The sequence below is a fragment of the Centropristis striata genome, chromosome 23 (assembly GCF_030273125.1).
Source record: "Centropristis striata isolate RG_2023a ecotype Rhode Island chromosome 23, C.striata_1.0, whole genome shotgun sequence".
Classification (NCBI taxonomy): Eukaryota; Metazoa; Chordata; class Actinopteri; order Perciformes; family Serranidae; genus Centropristis; species Centropristis striata.
Genome location: NC_081539.1, coordinates 12,171,397 through 12,191,508, shown reverse-complemented (window position 1 = coordinate 12,191,508; position 20,112 = coordinate 12,171,397). Strand labels below are relative to the sequence as shown.

General features: G+C 42.6%; 1 protein-coding gene across 1 annotated transcript in view; it reads left to right on the top strand.

The window, feature by feature from the left end:
* Window positions 1-20,112, top strand: part of gli3 (GLI family zinc finger 3) — a 118,387-nt gene that overhangs the window by 42,084 nt on the left and 56,191 nt on the right. The window contains exon 3 of the mRNA XM_059326798.1: window positions 2,496-2,741. Coding sequence (XP_059182781.1) covers window positions 2,496-2,741 — 246 coding nt within the window. The remainder of the gene's footprint in view (window positions 1-2,495; window positions 2,742-20,112) is intronic.

Genomic DNA, 20,112 nt, shown 5'->3' with positions numbered 1-20,112 from the left:
AAATCCCTTTATGTTAATATTGCGCTTTGCAAGAGCAGACCTATTAATCCAGCTTTAACCGTATAAGTGCCATTATTCCCTTAATAAGATCACTGGCTGCGCAGTATAGGATTAAATACTTATATCATAACTGACACTGTCATTTCCTGCGGATGAGAGTGGCTTGCCTCTCTGGCTGTCAGTTCCGCGTTAAGAATCCTTGAATCTGCTGCCAGTGCTGCGCTGAGGCCCGAACGCCGGTAATGGATGTGGGAGAGTGAGGGGAATAAAAGCGGGACCCGTGGGTTGCTCCTCCTGCTCCTCTCTTCTTCGCCTCTCTCAATCTCATTCTCTCGTCCTGCTTCTCTCTCTTAACCTCCCCCTTTCTGATCGCTTCTCTTCTTCTGTGAAGTGGCTGCAGCATTATGGCGGCCCTCTTCAGCGCTTAAGGTAGTGCTCTTTAATCTGGCCCCTCTCCTCTTGTTCTTAATTGGCAGTTGGATGCTGTTGGGTTGCAGTGCATAGCCGGGGAGGCTCGCACGGCTAATACAGAACCTCTGACGCCAGCACAGCGGCGTTCTGCCAGGTCCTCAGTGAGCGAAATTAATGCAGGAGAGAGAGTTGGAGTTAAACTGATGACCAACACCCTCAGCGGTGAAATCATCACATATAACCGGGCTGAACATGGATACGACTCACAGCAGCAGCTGATAAAGTACTCAGGGCCTGAATAGAGACTTCAACAGCAGTGGTACATCCAGTTTTTCTGACTGGGGTGGGCCCAATTGGGAACTGACTTATTCTAACATGTGTGTAACATTTCAGTATCTTACACAATTGTAATTTAGGATAAACAGGCCAATCACAACATAAAGGGGACACCAAATATCAAGCTTCCATAGTTTAGTCTTGATGTCTTTATGTACAATATTCAATCAAATAAACCAAAGATCCTGGCATGAGAGGCGGCCAATCAGATTTCAGGGGCGGTAACCAGGAGAAAGTGACAGAGCACAAAAACAAGTAAAGTGTCTCAATCTGCAAATGATCTTAGTGAATGACACAAAGTATCAAACATTTTTAAGCATTTTGGAGCGGAAAAGTTTTTTTATTGTCACTGTAAAACAAAATTGAGTTCTCTAAGGATTTTTATAACTCTGATTCCCAAGAAAGCTGTGTCATAACTTTAATTAAAACAGAATGCATCAAATTCAGAATGGGTTTATACATTGACAAAAAACAAAAAGTTTCCCAGTTTGAACACTGAATGCAGCACAAAGAATGCAATGATTCACAAATCATTTGCAACTTTCATTAAATTAAATATCTTTTTCTGTTTTTATGACATTTTTCCCACAGTATCTAAACTTTTTGGGAAATTGGGTTGTATAATAAACAAGGTAAAACAATACAAATCAAAATAAAAAGTAAGGTAAAAATACAAAGGTAAAATAGCAATAAAGTTGCACTAAAGTTATAATATTGCAAACAGTATCCTGCAGTAATAAAATAGTGTAAATGGCTCGTTTTGGTTTTAAAGCTGCATTGCAATATATGGATATGGATATATATGGAATATATTAGTTCATGTACAGGTTAGTTTTTAGTTTCAGGACCTGTCACTGTCTGTGTGGATGAAATCAGTTCTATCAGACAATTATGAGAGCAGAGAAAAGTTTTTGAGTCAGTCTATGTTTTACTATGGTACTACAGAATAGACTAATACCAGGTCAGGAGGTCAGCTGACCCTCATACATGTCAGTTCATAGGTCAGGCCAGAGGTCGAGGGTCATGTCTTCCTGGTGGAGCTCAGCCCTTGAACTCAACTCCACATTTATCCTCTTTACCCACAGCATGCCAGGAAGCTTTCTCCAGAGACTCCACTCCTCCTAATTTTGCAGACAGATTTAGCTTGAGAACAAGAGAGAAGCAGGGTGAATGGAGGAGGCTGGGTTGGTACGACCCATGATGCTGCTTAATGGGCGGCTTGGAATGCAGACAGAAACCCTGCGTTGCCTCCTCCATGGGAATCCATTTCTCTATACAAAAAAAAAAAAAAAAAGAACAGACAGAGCTGAATTTAAGAACAGCTTTTTGAGAAACTGTGCGAAAGGATTTTTTCATCCACGGTGTCCATTTGCTCGTACAGCGTCTGCCTCTGAACTCCCACATCTGGCGCCGAGGAAGGCAAACCCAGGCAGATTTACACCCGTAATGCCCAGTAGGTTTTAGGTGTACAAAGCTGATCTCCAGCTCCTCCCTTTACCCGCTCCCTCTACGTGAACTGACTTCCTCACCATGTGTGTGGGTGTTCAGAACATGTGTGTGTTCAGCTGTGTGTGTGAAACATAACCAGGGAGGGAGGGAGAAAGAAAGAAAGAGGGGATCCTCACATCTGCTCTTTATTCTTATATCTGCTCGTAATAAATCTGCAGCTTGTTGTTTTCCTCCTCCAAAAGTTCTAACATCACATTCTTCTCTTTCTTTCTATCCATCTATCAATCTATGCTTCACAGAGGATGAGAGTTCAGGCACGCCTTACCACCGTGAGAGGCGCAACGCCATCAGCTCCCAGGCCCCGACGCCCAGGGGCCCCGACAGGAGTGTGAGCGAGGAGCCCTCCACCTCCACAGAAGAACGACCCTCCCTGCTCAAGAAGGAGCTTCATGGTTCCCTGCCGCACCTGACCGAACATGCCCTGCCGTACCGAGGCACTCTGTTCGCCATGGACCCCCGCAACGGCTACCTAGACCCTCACTATTGTAAGTCCACAAAACAGTTTTATTTGGTTTTAAATTGGAAAACTTGTAGATTTTGTTATGTCAACTCACACATGATGTCACAATGATCTTTTTTAGCCCAAGTCGACTAAGATCTCTTTAGTTGATTAATCATTCTTTTTCATGCTGAATTACTTGTTTCCAGGAAAGTTTGACTTTGAGCCCAACTCTGGAACAGCAAATGTAAAGTAGTGTTTTTGCATGGTTTTCTGTGGAGAAACTAATCTGATCTGTAAAACTAATTGATAAGTTGACAAAATCGTACAAGTGTCAGACGAAAAAGAGTTTCTCTAGTCAAAGACGACTCTATTCATTTTCTTCTTTTTGTGTATTTCTGTCTCACTCTATTCTTATTTTATGAGCAATAAAACAGAAATTCAGGTAGTCAAAGTAGGCAACTAATGTTTTATTTCAATTATAAATTAATGTACTTATTTTCCCAATTAATGGATAATCCCTTTGTCTCTAAAATGTGAAAAAAAGATAAGAAAATATACCTGTTAAATTTCACAGCACAAAATTACATTGTTTTGTCCTCCACAGTTTAAAACTCAGAAATATTCAATTTTCTGTGGAGAACAAAAAGAAAGAAAGAAAGAAAACTCAAATTTCAGAAGTTGAAACCAGCAAAAACAAGGTGATTAATCCTAATAAATGGTCTTTTTGGTCTTCGTCCACTAAGATTTCCTCAGACCATTAGTCTTTTTTAATGTTTTTTTCATGCTAAATGACTTATTTCCAAGAAAAACACAAGATTCAAAGTGTTGCTGTTGCTTGATTCTTTGTGGAGAAACTCAGAGTTTTAGAGATTCAGTTGATGGAAAAAAAAAATCAGCAAAGAAGTTCTTCAGTCGAGGCTGCACAGCTCAAGGACATGTTTGTAGCATCACGAGCGCTGAGGCCAAGTTTGTCTCTTTACTGTAGGTGAGAGGCAGGACTGCCAGATGCTTGATTAAGTCTGACAGATTAGCCTCTCTCTTGCACACACACACACACACACACACACACACACACACAGATATATACACACACCTTTGTGAACACATGCACGCACACTTGTCTTGTTTTGTGCCTGGGAAGTTAGTATGGGGAACGGCCAGCGTAGCTTCTTAATTCCCTCATTAGGGGCCTGTCTGAACACAGTACTCTGCTTTCCCTCATCAACACACACTTCAAAGCCCCAAAGCAGCGCCGCGTCAAACCTCACCACCCCCTACTCTGCCTCTCTCTCTCTCTCTGGGACTCAGAGACTGTGTGAGAGAAAGAGAGAGAGAGAGAGAGAGAGAGAGAGAGAGAGAGAGAGAGACTAATGGAGATGAAGCCTGAGAGATTGAGGTGAAGGGGGAGCTGTGGCTTGAGTAAGATACTGAAGATAATTTGAAAAAAAAAGGTGAGATAGACAGTAGTAGCTAGATGAAAGTGAAGCTGTGTGTGTACGTGGAAGGAGAGAACAGGAGATAGATGATTGGGGAGTAAGAGGCTGATTAGGAGGTTAATTCAGCGGCCACTGTAGCCAGGACTTAGCCTGCAGACAAGGATTTGATGTGATAGCTTGTTTAGTTTGGTTAAATTGGCTCTGAATTGGGGCGGACAGAGTAGGACAGAGCGATTTTAATCCAGTGGCAGTAATGAAAAGTCCAGCGGACCCCAACCGTGTACTGTAACTCTATTTATTCAGTCACTTCATTAAGTACAGCTCCCTCGTGCTTGGGTGCCCGAGAGTCACCAAGGTGCCTCTTTAAGGGAAAGGTTACTCAAAACCAGGCAGTGGTGCTGTGGACAGGGCCCTCGAGGGCAGAACATTACTGCCCATTACATCCTGACCTAACTCAGCAACACTGCCACTTCTCATTTGATGTGTGTGTGTGGGTATGTGTGAAGGAGCTCTGGAGGTTCCAGACCACTGAAGCCTTGGGGTGGGAGCGGGGAGGAGGGGTCACTCCGAGGGTTGGGGTCATGTGGAAAAGTCACAGTCTGAAATGGAGAGTTCAAAAGCAGCAGGAAAAGTCAAAAGGGCCGTAGAGCTTCAAGAGGGTTTCTTTGTGCATTGGGGGCTCAAGAGGGCTGGAAGACTCGCAATCATACGAGGCAGAGTGGAGGAGAGCAGCGATAACTGCAGGCGTGATGAACAGGGATTTTATCCTCCTTCTGCACGGCTTCTTCCACATTTTTATATAAAAGTCTTTAGTGTAAGTGCAGAAACAAATAGTCAATCTGCAATAATTTATCCAGCAAAAGTTTGCCACTTGCAGCTTCCTAATCTACAAGAATTTTCAGTTTATAATATAACTGTGATTTCAATAACTGAAGGGCTTGACGAAATGACAATATATATTATCAAAACGATATTAAAACGTCTAATATATATATATATATATATATATATATATATATATATTTGTATGTGATATTGAAAAACCAGCTATTTGTGACATTTTGATCCCACTTTATGTTCTGATCCTTGCAATCATAGTATAATGTCAAATTATACTATGAAATGACAAATGACAGTTATCATACAGAGAAAACAAAAAATCAATCTTTCAATAGAAAATATAGAGATTTTTTTTAAAAATGATTTTCTTAAAAAGGGAGACTTTTTGACGTATATCCATTAAATAATTGTTTTAAATTTTGTTTAAAAAAAAAAAAAAAAAAAAAAAAGGTTTGTTACCAAGAAAACCCTTTATGTTTTCATTCCCTTAAGGGTAATTTTAACTGATAAAAGTAATTATTTTTCTGAAATAACGTATATAGTGATAACTTGAAACCGTGAGATAGTAATCATACAGTGAAAAAAACAGTTGCAATCCTATATTAAAATAGGTTTAAACCATTTTTTTACTGATTGAATTACCAGAAATTCTGTTATATTGTGATGTATATTATAATGGAGATATGAAATCACCAATATCGGAGAGAAGATTTTTATCATATTGCCCAGCAATATCTTAAAGTTTTCAACTATTGGTTGCCCAAAATAACCAATTTAAAGAAGTAAGAAAAAGGTTAAAAAAAAATGAAAAAAAATCTTTCATTTCATAGATAAAATGAGTGATTGATCATTTAAAAAAAATGTCAGAATAATCAATAATGAGTATAATTGTTAGTTGCAGCACTAGTGTCAAGTAAGAATAGTAAGAATTGCCCAAAAACTTAAGACCTGGTATGCAATAGGGAGAAATAACACCAATAAAGAAGGAAAATAACACAGATTTTGACTCTATAAACACAAAGTCTGAAAGGCTCGTAGTGTTTCTCATTGATGTCTCTGATCCCGACTCTGCTCAGGAAGACTTATGATCTGAGATGAGAGCATTGCTGTGTAAAACACCTCCCTCTGGCCCCAGGTGTTGAGGACATGGGGTGTCCCAAAAGGCGGCGGTCCCATTCTGTCTGATTGAACCCAGTACCAGAGCTCAATCCCCATGAGCTCCAGCGGGTCTGAGGGTCAGCACGACGAAAGGGTTCCCCTTAAAATCCTCCGCTCCCCCTCCCTCCCCCCTCCTCAGCGGCTTTGAACCAGAAGCCTGTAGAGTCTGTCGCCACTCCTGCACCACAAGGTGTAAAAAAACCCACTGGCTCCTGTTCTGGTTTCTGGTTCCATACACATGTGAGAGCACACACACACACACACACACACACACAGCAGCGGTAGTCCCTCTCTATGAGGGCTTTGTCACCTCCTAAATTCATCCCAGGTGTGTGCATGTGTGTGTGTGTTTGTGATGGAGAGGGGGCCCTAAGCCTTTGTGCTGTGCTTGCATAGTGTGCCACGCCACGCAGCAGACAGCCAGGTAAATCCGATTACTCTTAGCGCTGGTGTGTGTCAGTGCTTAATGTGCCTAAATGCGACGGCACCTGCAGCCTCCCCACACCTGGTCGCTGGGTCGTTAACGTGGCGACGAAGCTCTGGGAGGCGTGGGAGGCGGAACAACAAGAAGGGAGGGTTTATCTTCAGGGGCCTGGCTCTGGTTAAATCTCTGCTATTCACCCAGACTTGTGATCTCCCACTCCTCTTCCGTCCGTGGCCTAAGACAGTGTTTACTCTGGTTTTTACACCCACTTCAGTGCAGAAAGGAAGAGGCACTAAAGGAAACGTTCCCCCTATTGTTAGCATTAGCTAATTGTGGTGATGCCTGAGTCTTAGCCGCTTTTCTCGGGCAAACACTGGATAAGAGTCCACATCCTTCTTACCACAACACTAATACATGGGGCTTTGCAGTGGGATAAGAAGAAAGGATTGAGATGAGGATTAATGAGGGAGAAGTCTTTTTTTTTTAAGATCTTAATTGTGTAGAAGTGTGAATGGGATGCGCAGCGCCGACATCTGTTTACATTGTGTGCTGATTAGCCGGTCAGTGGTCCTGCAGCAACAGTGAGCCCACTTGCTGGCGAAGCATCTCTGCTTCCTCCGAGGGGATCTTTTCTTTAAAGTGTCTCTTTCTTAAACACTTGCCCTTCTTTGCCAGACTAAACACATCCGTGGAGGGACTTAAAGCACATCCCTTTTCAATAGCTTTCTTGCAAATGTTTAAAAACTGCACAGAAACACCCGAGAACGTTTAGTGAAAGGAAGAAGACTGGGGGAAAGTAAATTTGCCAAGCTGTAGAGACAATGCTTAAGCATATTGGCAAAAAAGTGGCATAAGTTTGGTGACTGTATTTATGATGCAGAAGGTCATTGATGGGAGTTGACAGGGCACTTTAAAGCCACATGCCCACTGGACAAAAAGTCTGCTAGCGTTTGTCTTTAGTGGCAAAGGTTGCAATCAGCATTCTTTATCGTCTCCTTTCTTTTTTTTCCAGCGTGATGCTATGACGCAAACTGACAGCCACAAATTCTGTCTGTCTTGGGCCAAGCAGCACTCAAACATCATTTCAAATTAGTTGATTTGTCAACTTCAAACAGAAGAAGCAGAAATTAAATTCAAAGTGCGTGGCTCCCTGGCTTCGGCTTCCTCAACCTTTTATTAAGCCTTAATATAAATTAAGCAGGTGATTTATATTGTTGTCATAAGGGGGGGGAAACCAGCTTTACCATTTCTTTTGGTACCAGGCTCCAAACGTGTTTATTTCACTTGTAAAGTTGGGCATTTTAACATTGGGGTGTATGGGGATTGAGCCAGCTTCAAGTAGCCATTTGAGGAATTGCAGTTTTTGACACTTTCGCATTGATTTTTCTTGTTTTCCCCACCTTTAAAAATGCCTTTTTTATTTAACTTTTGGTGGAAAAATGGGACACTGGATCATGATGTTTGTGCAGTTATGAACCTGACCTTGCAAGTTGTGAATCGACATCAACTTTATGCGAATGAAGTCTGTCCATCACAAGGCACCAGACTTGCAAATCTCAGATCAAACTGTCAAAACAGGCCATGCTGATCAAACATGAATCAAGATTCTGTTGCTGCGTTGCCTATTTCTAACTCAAGTGTTTCTCAGTGTTTAGCTGTAAAATAAGGGACTTTGTGACTTTGTGTGAGAAACAATATATTTTGGGTTGTACTAGAACATTTTTACACACTTTAATGTTAAAGAAACACAAGTATGAGCATGATATGAGCATGATATGTCCCACTTGGGTATATTTGTGTGTATTTGGGATACAGTAGGTAACTGATGACAGTAAACATGACAAATTAGCTCTCTCTCCAGGTTGTGATGGCTCCCTATCAGTCTAATAGTCTTTGGGTTAGCTCCTTAAAAAATCTAGCCCAGATCTGGCTGCCAGGGCCTAATCCCCACACCAAAGCCTTGCTGTCCTTGACTGATCTCAGAAACCATGGCGGCTAAGCTGGAGGCAGTGGAGGTATGGATCTGTTGGCTGAAGGATTCCTTCACATGTATCACAGTAACCCTGCTCTCTGAGCCCGGACAAAGGTGGCCGCTACCTGGATCATACTGGCCCTGTGTTCTGGGAAAGCTAGTGGGGAACACTGAGCCATGGCGTAAGACTGGTCCTGGGGTTTTATGATGTGGTGGGGGTGGTGGGTGTCCAGTCACAGGGGTTAAACTCTAAACTGCTGCGCCGGGCTGATCTCAGGTCTACTGGGCCGTAGCACGCCAGCCGCTGCCCCGGCGTCAGTCTGTCTGCCTCGATATCAAAATGCAGCTGACCACTGAACTGAATGAGCTAGCTGTCACCAAACTGAACGTGATCTGCACAACAATGGCCTCTCTGCTCTCCACAGTTAATTACAGTGCTTTCAGTTCATATGGACCTTTCCATACGTCCTGAAAGAGCAAGAGCGGCAAAAAGAGCAGCGGTGGAATGGAGCTGTGTACATTTACTCAAGTACTGTTCTTTGGTAAATCAGAGGCATTTTACTCGGAGTATTGTAGAGTGTTTTATGCATCTTTATACTTCTATCTCGCTACATCTTAGAGAGAAATGTTATACTTTTTACTCCACTACATTTGTCTTGACACCTTTTAGTTTTTTCTGCTCACTAAAAACTACGTACATGTGCATCTCAATAAATTAGAATATCATAGAAAGTTTATTTATGTCAGTTATTCAATTCAAAAAGTGGAAATAACACATTATATAGATCCATTACACACCTAATGACCTAAAATTATGTGTCTCAAAAAAAGAGTAATATTACAAAACACAAATTTTAAAAACTATGTTTAATATGGAAATGTTGGCGTCTCAATAGTATCTCCATCTATATGACTCAATACTTGTTTGGGGCTATTTGACTTGAACTACTGGAAATTGACTTTTCCATTATATTCTAATCTGTATCTCCAGATTTGCTAATCTGGTTTGTGATAAACTGAAGGATGAAGGGTTCCTTTATGTGTTGAGAAAAATGTTCTACTTCCTCAAGATAAATAAACTCTTAGATCAGCTGTAAAATGCATCTTCACAAAGTTGAAAACAATACTTTTTCTTGACTTTTTAGGGATACTTGGTTGGATGATTTTAAAAGGTAGAAGCCATTGCTGTAGGTTAAACTCCCCAACAATATACAGGAGCTAAACTGAGCACATCAGGGACCATTTTCGAGTACAATACATTTTGATTATAATACTTGCATCCTTTTACCAGTGAGGTTTTGAATGCAGGACTTTTACTTGTAGTGGAGTATTTCAGGATGTTCCCATGAACAATTTGTATGATTTCCTAAGATAAAAGTTATGCAGTGGAATTTGTTGGTATCCCACAAAATTGTGCCCGCCTTTGAAGCAACGTAATGTTAAAAACCACATAGATTGCCTTCTGGGCAGGAACTCAGGAGACAGGTTTTCGTGCCTCTCTGTTGGTGAAGTTATGGCTGGAAGTAAGTGTTTTTTGTTCTTTTTTCTTAAGCTGAGGATAGTGGTTTTGGGGCCTTAACATAACAGTTTTACAGAATTAAAAATATGTTTAAAATGGCAACAATGTGCTGCAGCCACATGTCTTTAATACAGTGCTCGTCAATGTCACATTTTGTAGGATATTATAAAAATGGTGCTGCAAAACTTTTCTTAAGGCATCACATGAACCTCTTCATGAGCAAACATGACTATTTTCACTTTGGAAATTAGAACTTTTTACTAAAGTAAAGTATCAGAATTAGGGATGGGCATTTGGAAGAAACCTGCCAACTCGATTATCTATAATGTTAATGATCAATTAATCAATTTATCGCTGCATGCATACATGGGCAAAATAAAAGATAAATATACAATACTGTGCAAAAGCCTGTTTTGATAATGGACGCTTTTATTTTGAAAGGACGAAAAGAAACTTGATCCTGTGGATCGTAAAACTAACTCAACTGTAAATATAACGTCAAGGAGTTTAATGTTTTATGTTTTAGCCCCCAAAGAGGCATGAGGTTAGTTTTCACAGTAATCTTCATATTTAAGTGTGTTTTGTGTTTAATTAAGTTTTGGATTAAATTAAACCTAGTAATTAATGCTAGCAAGGTTTGATACAGTAAGCTAGTTTTGTATTTCTGTGTGTTTTATAATTGTTATTGCAACTTTCAGTTTGCAAACTGTAGCTTTATCCAACTTAATTCTCAGCTCATTGGCTTATTGACGTATGGCCGCAGAACTAAACGCTTGGCCTGATAATAATAATCATTTTATTATAATAATAATTACTACTGATAATCATAGATTAAAAAAAAATACACAGATCAATTAAAAAATATTCCCATTCCTAATCTGAACACTTTTTCCACCTCTGTAATCGAAAAAAAAAAAAGTTACAACAGAGAAGTATTCTGAAAATTGCACTCAAACTTTTCTGGCCCCTTGTTGGTTTAAACATGACAAACACTGGCTGGGCTGCAGGTTCAAACATCCTCCCCCCAGAAGAACTGGGGGGAGTACAGAGCAGAGCCTGGGGTGAGAAGACACGTGCCTGTTTCAAGGGTAAGTGTTTGTCTTTGTGATTGTTTCAATATTGGCTTTTTGAGCGTGGTGGCACGATGTAGTCCCCCAGCGGTGTGCCGGCACAGAGAAGCCTGGGGCACACTGCAGGCAATGGAGAGGGATCCCTTCCACCCACCTCCTTTCATCAAGAAAGAACAACATGGGCCTGCGCTCTGCTGTGGCCCCTTGGTCCAGCGCACCAGGGATAATCAGATGATCCCCTTTTATACAGCTTATTAGAGGCATCTCATGCTGTAAGAACTGCCATATTCTCACATGCATGTGCCGCTTTTGTAGCGCATGATGATTCAAGGGGGTTAAGCAGAGTTTGAAGTGCTGCACTTTCATACCATCTTAAGGTCATGTGCTGCTCTTACCACGGAGCTGGTGCGTGCGAACGGGATATCTCAGAATAATGGCGGCTCTTGTTAACAATGACAAGATTAAATGTGAAGGGGCTAAGAAGAATTAAGAAGAATTTCCGGAGAACTTAAGATGTTCAAAGAAGAAATACTCAGCATTTCTTGGTATCATCGTCACAACATCTGTCAGTGTGTTTTACGTCCTTTCAAAGGAGATTGGTTAATCAGCGAAGTCACAGAGGCGAGCAGGAACAATGGCACTTTGCTGATGTTGTGAAGGCTTAAAATGAAGATTTGCTGCATCTTGTCCATCCAAAAGGAGAATCAACTGCAACAAACACCACTGGCAACAATAACATTAAGCTATAAAAACAACAAGACTAAATGCTCATGGGGGCTTCTCTTCAGCTTCAGCTTTGTCTCTCCTCCTTAAGTTACCCTGTAGTCTCCAGTAGGATAATCACCTCTGTGTGCTACGGGAGAATCAGAGTTATTTCATGGCCTTTTTTTTTTCATGTTTGCTTCCCGTGTATCCAAATCTCATCGTTCCTTTTTTTTTTTGTATTTGCATTCCTCTCACATAGTGGCACAGATAAGCGCCCTTATCCCTTCAGCCAACAACCCGTATCTTGCTCTCGTCTCTGGAGGGTCGCGAGTATATATTGTTCTACACGAAGAGGAGGCTGATGAACACAGTGTAATTAAAATGTTTCAAGCCTGGTGAAATGTAAGATATCACCGGAGAAAAGAGAGAGAGGGAGGGAGTCAGGGCTGAGGGCATAAGTGAGACAGAGGGGGTAAGAGAAAGAGAGAAGAGTGGAGGAGAAGAAGAAGGAGGAGGAGGAGGGGGGGTGTAACAAAGCAGAAAATGAAGAGAGACATAAAAGAATGGGAGCTCAAGGAGGTCAGGCCCATCACAGGCTTTAGTGTTGCCTTTAAAGATGCCTGGGACAGGTGGCAGCTCCAGACAATCTCGCACCACAGAGCAGCATCCTCTCAGGAGGAGATAAGGGATTCCTCCATCCAGGCACCCTCATCTCCCTCCTCCTTCACTCACTCTCTCCACCTCCCTCATGCCCACCCGCCTCCCCTCTTCCTCCCCCGTCTCGGGGTTCTCCCAGACAGGCTGCTTTGATGTGGCTCAGTGTGAGCGGGCAGCTGTAGGCCACGGGGGCTGCAGCAGCGCTGCTGGGCCACTGGGCCCGGCGGACCGTTGGGAGCCGACTCGAGTGCGGCTCAATCAGTGGGGCTCTCCGGTGCCCGGCACTTTCAGGTCTCATTAAAGCGCTCCGGCAGGGTTAATCCTCTTTAAGGTTTACATGGGCCCCAGTTTGTCTCTCTGCCCAGGCTGAGGGAACCCCTGGGCGCCACCTGCGTGACAAAGACTCAAATCACTGTGACACAAGTTCCCTCCGTCTGTTGCCTCCACTCCCTTCCATGCTCCTCTTTCTCTCTGTGGCTCTCACTTGCTTTCCCCTGTGCATTCTGCCTCTTCTTTACTCCCCTTCCCTTGATAGTACCTAGGCCTGGTTGTAAGTCTTTTAGGATTATTTGGGTGGAATCTGTTGACAGGGGTGCAGTAAATGGATTACAAGTTTGTCCTTGTTTTTGGGATGCTGTGAGGAGGGAAAGGGGAGAGATCAGGAGGATGCGCTTTGAATAATGAGAGAGGCAAAGAGAAAGAGATAGACAGAGAGAGAGGGAGCAGGATTAACTGGAAGAATTAGGAAGACGATGCAAGAGAGGGTGAAAGAGAGGCTAAGGTGACAGCAACGCACAGAGCACAGAGAGGGGAAAAGGGAGAGAATCAGAGAGTTCCAGCTGTTGTTGCACTCGTAAGACCTAATTGGTCCAGAAGCGTCGACCCCTGTCTGGCCCCGTGGAGCCCAGCAGCCATTTGTCTGATTGCTGTGACACTGGGCTTTGTCTTTGCTCTGTGACACACAGTTTCCTCCATTAGCCCAAATAATGGCCACGTACCTCTAGAGGCCTGCGCAGACTTTGTCTAATGTCTGTACAGGTTTGGTGGAAAATAGAGGAATAGACTTACAGTTCAGGGGGAAATACCATTCGAATGTAAAATATATTAAAGAGCTGCACCAGTGGTTTTGAATGTTAAGCTTGTAAAATCACCTATGCATGATTTTCCAAAGGATACAGTGTGTTCTCAGATTGATTTACCACCTTCCACTCAGCTACTGGTTTCCACTAATTTGAACACATATGAAAATCAGCTTGCAACTTGCTTGAAATAGATCTGCCAGAACATTTTGTTGCCAATCATGAACACAACAGTTCATGAACTCAAAGATTTTCCAAGATTGAGATGCAATAAAATTGATGTGCTACTATTTGTGCAAAATCACTCAGTAAATTTAAAGTTTTTCTGCAATATAGAACTCGCTGCATAGTAAATCAACACCCTGCCCTCTGCCTGTATTTTCTCTTTTCCTTTAATTTTTCTGTCTTCTGGACGTTTCTGGGTGTCGTCCTTGGGGCATAAAGCTACAAAATAACTGACACAGCATAAAAAAAAATGCCAATATAGTGAGGCGAAACAGCAAGCGGACATCTGGGGAGTGAATCTGGGGTTTGCTTTCACAAACAATAAGTGACAATTCCTGCATAGTATATCTTTAATCATGTGTTTTTTGTTAATCTAAACAAGAACATTTGTCTTGTTACCAGTGTGTTTAAAACAGCAATCGTTATGTTGTAAGATATATGAAACACATTGCATAAGTTTCTGTAAGAAATCAGATCCATTCACGCAAATTCGTCGTTCTTTTGGCCAGTTCACCCTGAAATCTTGGATGCCCTTGAACGCACCACTGAGGAGAATTTTTAAAACCGGCCCTGTCCTTTAACCGCATTACCATGCGATAATGCACAATTTTGACATAAAAATAAAGGTGACAAAACGCTCACTGTGATGGATCACCACTCTTAACCAAGATTAAAGTCTCTGCAAGTTGACATTCACAGCACGCGATATGAACTGAGAACAACAGCTACATGGAAATGTAATTCTGTAAACAAAATTACATTAAAATGACCGGCTTTGGTCTGTGGCCTCTCTCGGCGTGATTCAAAATTGAGAAGCTGTCGAGTTTCCCCAAGCTTGCCCGGTGTGTTATTATAATGCAGGTGAATCAGCCTCACAGTCACTATCACACAGCCGCATGCAGGTTTAGTATCACCTGCACAGGAGCTCAGGGAGGAGCTGTGACACAGGGGCTGCAGAGGGTCAGTCAGTCACAGGGCAGCCTGATACTGCAGCATATCACCAGCACTGTCACTGATATGACCTTGGCTCATATATAGACGTCGCAGTAAATCCGAATAATTTATCATACATTTATGATACCGTTTAAGAACAGATTGCGGACATAAATACATCTTTTCATTTCTTCTGTGACCCCAATTGCTAAATAAAGATCTCAAAAAAAGATCAAACCCTTAAGCGGCCTTGTATTTGAGCAGAATAAATCACACAGGGAGGGGGGGGAGGTTGGAGCTGGAGCAAAATAAATGTAGAAAAGTCCTGGTGAGTTAACCTGAGGTTTAAATCAACTCCCTTCTCTCTGAGAGGTATCATTGTTTGGAGAGGAGGAGATAGACAGATGTGAGAGATAAAGAGAGAGAAGGGGAAAGAGGTGTAGCGCACTGTTTCAGCTACTAAACTGCTGTGTAAATCTCTCCCCAGCTGGGTGGGGTGAGGAGGCTGGAGGGTGGTGTAGGGTGCTGGAGCAGAAGAGGTGGGGGCGGGAGGGCCAACGCATAGCGCTTTGTTCTGCTCCCCAGCTTATCCCAATCTGGAGAAATTCACCAAATGCAGGAGATAGATTGGCGCTCCGCAGAGGCCTCGTGAAATAACCTTCACTCCCTGATCCACACTGGGATACAGGGAGGGAAGGGAGGCGGGGAAAAGGGAAGAAAAACGGGGGCAGAGCTGGGGTTGGACGGTGCTGGGGGGCCCCTGGAAGTATAGGAGCAGTGTGCGTGCTTAGCTCCACTCTGCAGCGAGGCGAGGGCCCTCGTGCTGGCGTGCAATTTGTTAAGATTGACTCGGCTTGGTAAATGTCTTGCAGATGCTGGAGTTCCATTAAGATATTTGTGTGACTTATGGAGAAGAGAGGGGGTGGAAGAAGAACAACAAGCTACTTGGACTGCAGCCTGCATCTTGATCTTATGAAATCAAGAGTTTCTTACTGTGCATTATTTAAGATAAATGTGCTACAAATGCATATTCTACAGAATTTTTTAGATGGAAGTTTGGCGGGGAATTGTTGCACGCCAAGTGGATGATATAGCGTCTGGATGAAAAATGATCCTGAACTTAACTTTGTAAATATTGACACAAAGAGATAACCTGCTTGTACATTAAGTCCCAGTGCAAATATGCATAGACTTGTAGAGAGAAATGATGGGCATTGACCGACTTGTTCAGTCTAGACAAACAAATTACTTCTGACAGCAAGTAGCAAAGGAATGTATACGCGAACAGAGAGCCTGTTATCGTGCAGAGCTCACGTTTCAGGTTTTTTTTTTCTCTCCCTTACCACTCACTTTCTCCTCTTCTGTTCTGTTTTTCTTTTCCACCATGTTAATTACATTTACCCACAGAGAGACTGTTTGTGTTTAAGGGGTGTGAGAGCAATTGAGCAAGAGAGGCAGAGAAAGGGGAAAACAGTGGAGAACACAGCGGAAGAGAGAAAAAAATCTATTGATTTACAGAGGAAGGGCAGAGTGTGATCTGCCAGCCTTGCGTATATGATGAATGGCAGAAAGACTGGCAAGGCAACACTTAACATTCTTCTGTTATTTAACCTCGCTTCTTGCTTTCTTCTCCCCCCTTCTTATTCTGACTGCTCTTTGCTGAATAAAAGCTTTCTCTGTTCTAGCGCCCGAGCATCGCATACAGTAGGGAAAGCTCTGCACAGCACGAACATTAGGCTAATTTATACAGCGGTAATTAGGCCATTAGACCTGAAACAATCTGGGACCCGTAATTAAAGCAAAGCGCTCCAAAAGTCAACAGCAACTCCCATTGAGCTTAGCTAAACAGTCTCCGAAAGTGTTATTTACATGTCCAAACAGCTTGAGGTCTCAGTGTAAGCAAACACGAAGAGAGACGGGGTGTGAAGGGACCGATCAGAGCAAGAGTTCGCACTCAAAAGAGAGCCGGCGTCCAAACTGCTTCCACTGATAGTCTGCATGGGGCATCTCTGTCTCCTTCTCTTCACAGCCACATAGTTCTAAAGACACGCTAAATACTTTAATGCTAATATGTCACATCTGTGTTCAATAAAATAAAAAAACCCTCAGATGCCCCAAAGCTGAAATGTTGCACATCACTAGCGTCATTTTCAATAAAGTGTGATTCATTTCTTTTTATTTTATGATGAAGAATAGATTGCTTTTTCCATGATTGTTTAAATTTGCTGTAACATACTGCGGCTGATATCAAAACTTGACACTAACTGTTGATGCTTTAAAGGCAAAAAAATGTCACGCCTCGATGCTTAACTTAACTCCAGCTATGCTTTACACCAGGGACAAAAAAGTGGTTGCAAGGTGTCTAACAGAATAGAAAAAAGAAGAAATGAATTCAGATTTACTTTCATATGAAATATTTAGGGCTGTCCTCAACAAAAGTAATTATAAGTTGCATGATTTTGTCGACTGATCATAGTTGATGTACTTTCTTCCAAAAGTTCTCCACTTTAAATCTTGTGTTTACCAAATATGTGCTTGTAGGATCCTTGGAAATAAGTCAAGAAAGCAAAATGACGAAATAAATCTTTGTCTATCAAGACTAAAACTACCAATTAGTTGACTTAGAGGTAATAACTCTAGAAATATTCAATAGTTTGACTTTTTTATGACTTTAAAATATCCACTTGCAACAATACAAGAAAGGAAAATCAGTTTTTGGTGGAACAGTTCACAAATCATGGACAGATGCATTGTGTTCTGATGTTCATTTAAGAGGTTGTTAAGTTTATTTTTATTAAGATAATAAAAAAGATTCCTCGGGGCGGGTTCAAGAAGTTGAAATCGGATCAAAACTTCATGTGAAGATGGGGAGAGATCCTGGATAAATGTTCCAGGGGGTCATTAGGTAAAATAATTGTGGACCACGAGTACTCAAGTCGTTTCTCAAGGTGACATCAGCAGGAGCAGGTATATTCAGTAAACAGCAGGAAGAGAATCAGCCCAGAGCTGCATTGTCCTGATGTTTACACAGTAAATTCATGTACATGTTCTTGTATTTACTCCCAGAAAGGAGCTACACAAGTTGCACTCACATGCGTTTGCAAACACGCAAACAGACAAAGTCTGGAGCATCTTTCGCACGCTCTGCGAAGTGTTGCAGTGCTATGGTGTAACTGCGGGCCTCGCTGCAGACGAGCGTGCCTGAGCAGTGAGATCATGAGCGGGGAGAGAGGTGGCATAATGAAATCTGGCAGTCACAGCCCCGGCACAGGCTTCATATGTTCCACATTAGCAATTCACAAACCTCTGGAGCAGGCCCCAGCAGCCCTTTTCTCACTCCGCCTTAGTCGCTTATGACAATCTGTCACTGGCTCTTTGTGCTCTCGCAGCGGAGCGTCGATGAGAAGTGCAGTGTTTATGGAGGAGCGTTTTCGGGTGACACTCTGTTAGAGCGGAGTCAGTGAACCCTCGCCAGAGGAGAGGAGGAGCCCGGGTTTTAGCAGTCAAGACAATAAACTCACAATGCTGAGTTGACAACAAAAGAGAAAGATGAGAAATTGTTTGTGTATTATCAAAACCCGAATCAGAACTGTGAGTGACAGCTCAAATTCTCCTAAAGTATCACATCACACGCGTTCCAAAGCACAGTGAAGATCCTTTGTGGTAAAACTGCCATTATGAAAGGAGATTAACCAATAAGGATATTGCAAATGATGTGCTTTAGGCTTTATCCTCCCCTTGTCCTCCCCCTTCTTTTGAAATTATTCAAGTGTCCAATAAAGGACAAGGCAATTACCATCCTCTCTTTAATGAAGGGAAGCTGGCTTTTGGTCCTGAGCACGGTGTGTTTGTGTTGAATTAGAATTAATGAGCCTGGTCAAAGTTTGCCTCTAATTGCCCTTTCATTAAGACCCATTTGTAATCATGTCTTAATGACTTCCATCCCTGAAAGAATAAGAAAAAAGGGGGAAAATGAAACAAAATATGAAATACTGCAGCTCTGGAGTCATTAAAAATGTTTGAGAAGAAGATCTGATGAATTGATGTAAAAAATGATCTGTATTTCAAAAGATGCATCTCAGAAAAGTTTTGCTTCCTGACTTTCAGTGACTTCTTTAATCCCTCTCTCTTTGCCAGTGGTGGTTTACCAAATGCAACCGGGACAAAACCGTCATGATTACATTTTCCTTTAGGAATGCCGGAGCTGCTGCGGTGTGTGGCCGCAGTGGGAAGGTAAAAAATTGTAACGCGTGTGTCGGCTTCCTCTGCGCCTTCCAGCTGTATTCTGTATTAGAGAGACGAGAATACTCCTGAATATCCAGAAGAGCAGGGGCAATTTAGTCCCGGAGTAAACAGTAAAGAGTCCCTACAGGAAACACTGGAGATGGATTGCAGGATGGAGTCTCTCCACATCTCTCCCTCGCCCCTCTGTTCTTTGCGACTGTATACATTCCCTCCAGTGACACAGAGCTGTTTGCCTCACTAATGGAGAGCTGCGCTGGCGTAAAAGAGGTGGCAGGCTCTATTTAGATAGGGCTATGGTAAAGTAAACTTCAGAGTTGGATTTAAATAAACCTCGGCGGAACGGTTTGCCATGCAGAGGAGGGGAGGGAGGGAGGGAGGGAGGGAGGGAAAGAGTGATGAAGGAGCAAGAAAAAAAGGAGAGAAAAAAAGGGTCCAGTCTGGGCACAGGGCTGTGCTGAGTGAGGAGCTCCAGAGACATAAACATAAGAGGGGATCTGGGTAATTCAATGAGGAGTGGCGGATGTGGGAATGTAGGTGTGTGTTGCGGGGGTGGGGTCTTTAAAATGATTTCACAGTTTGTAATCTCTACAGTCATCCCTCATTACCCAACAGGACAGAGGTTAGTGTAAAGTTCCCGCGATGTGGGCAGGGATCAGTAAGATTAGAGAGCACGAGGCTTTTACTCCCATCGAGCCAGAAACGCAGCACACAGACCCCGGTAAACCTGAAGGTTCATTTCCGACTCTGACAGCCAAGGGCCGACAGCCCCGGAGCAGAGCTGTGGAGAGTAAACAAAGCAGATTCTGCCCTTGTCTACTGCCCGCCCCATCCCTCTATCCCAGAAACCCCTCATCCCTCCCTCCCTCAGCAGCTCTGGAGTCAGCCGGGCCAAGCCAGAACTGAGTCATCAAACAGACAGAGACTGAGTGGTCAGAAACTTGCCAGAGCTGCTCGGAGGAGGCGTTCACCACTTATCTCTGCTATTGTGAAAACAGGATGAAAACCCCCCGAACGCTTTATAGAAGTTTGCCAAAGTTTTTTTTTTTCTTTTTAGCACATTAAGCAGACTCTAATATGCTCTAATTTTGAGTGATATTTCAGGGTTTCATGTTTGAGAATGTACTGCTATGAAACATTTTACACCACAGACA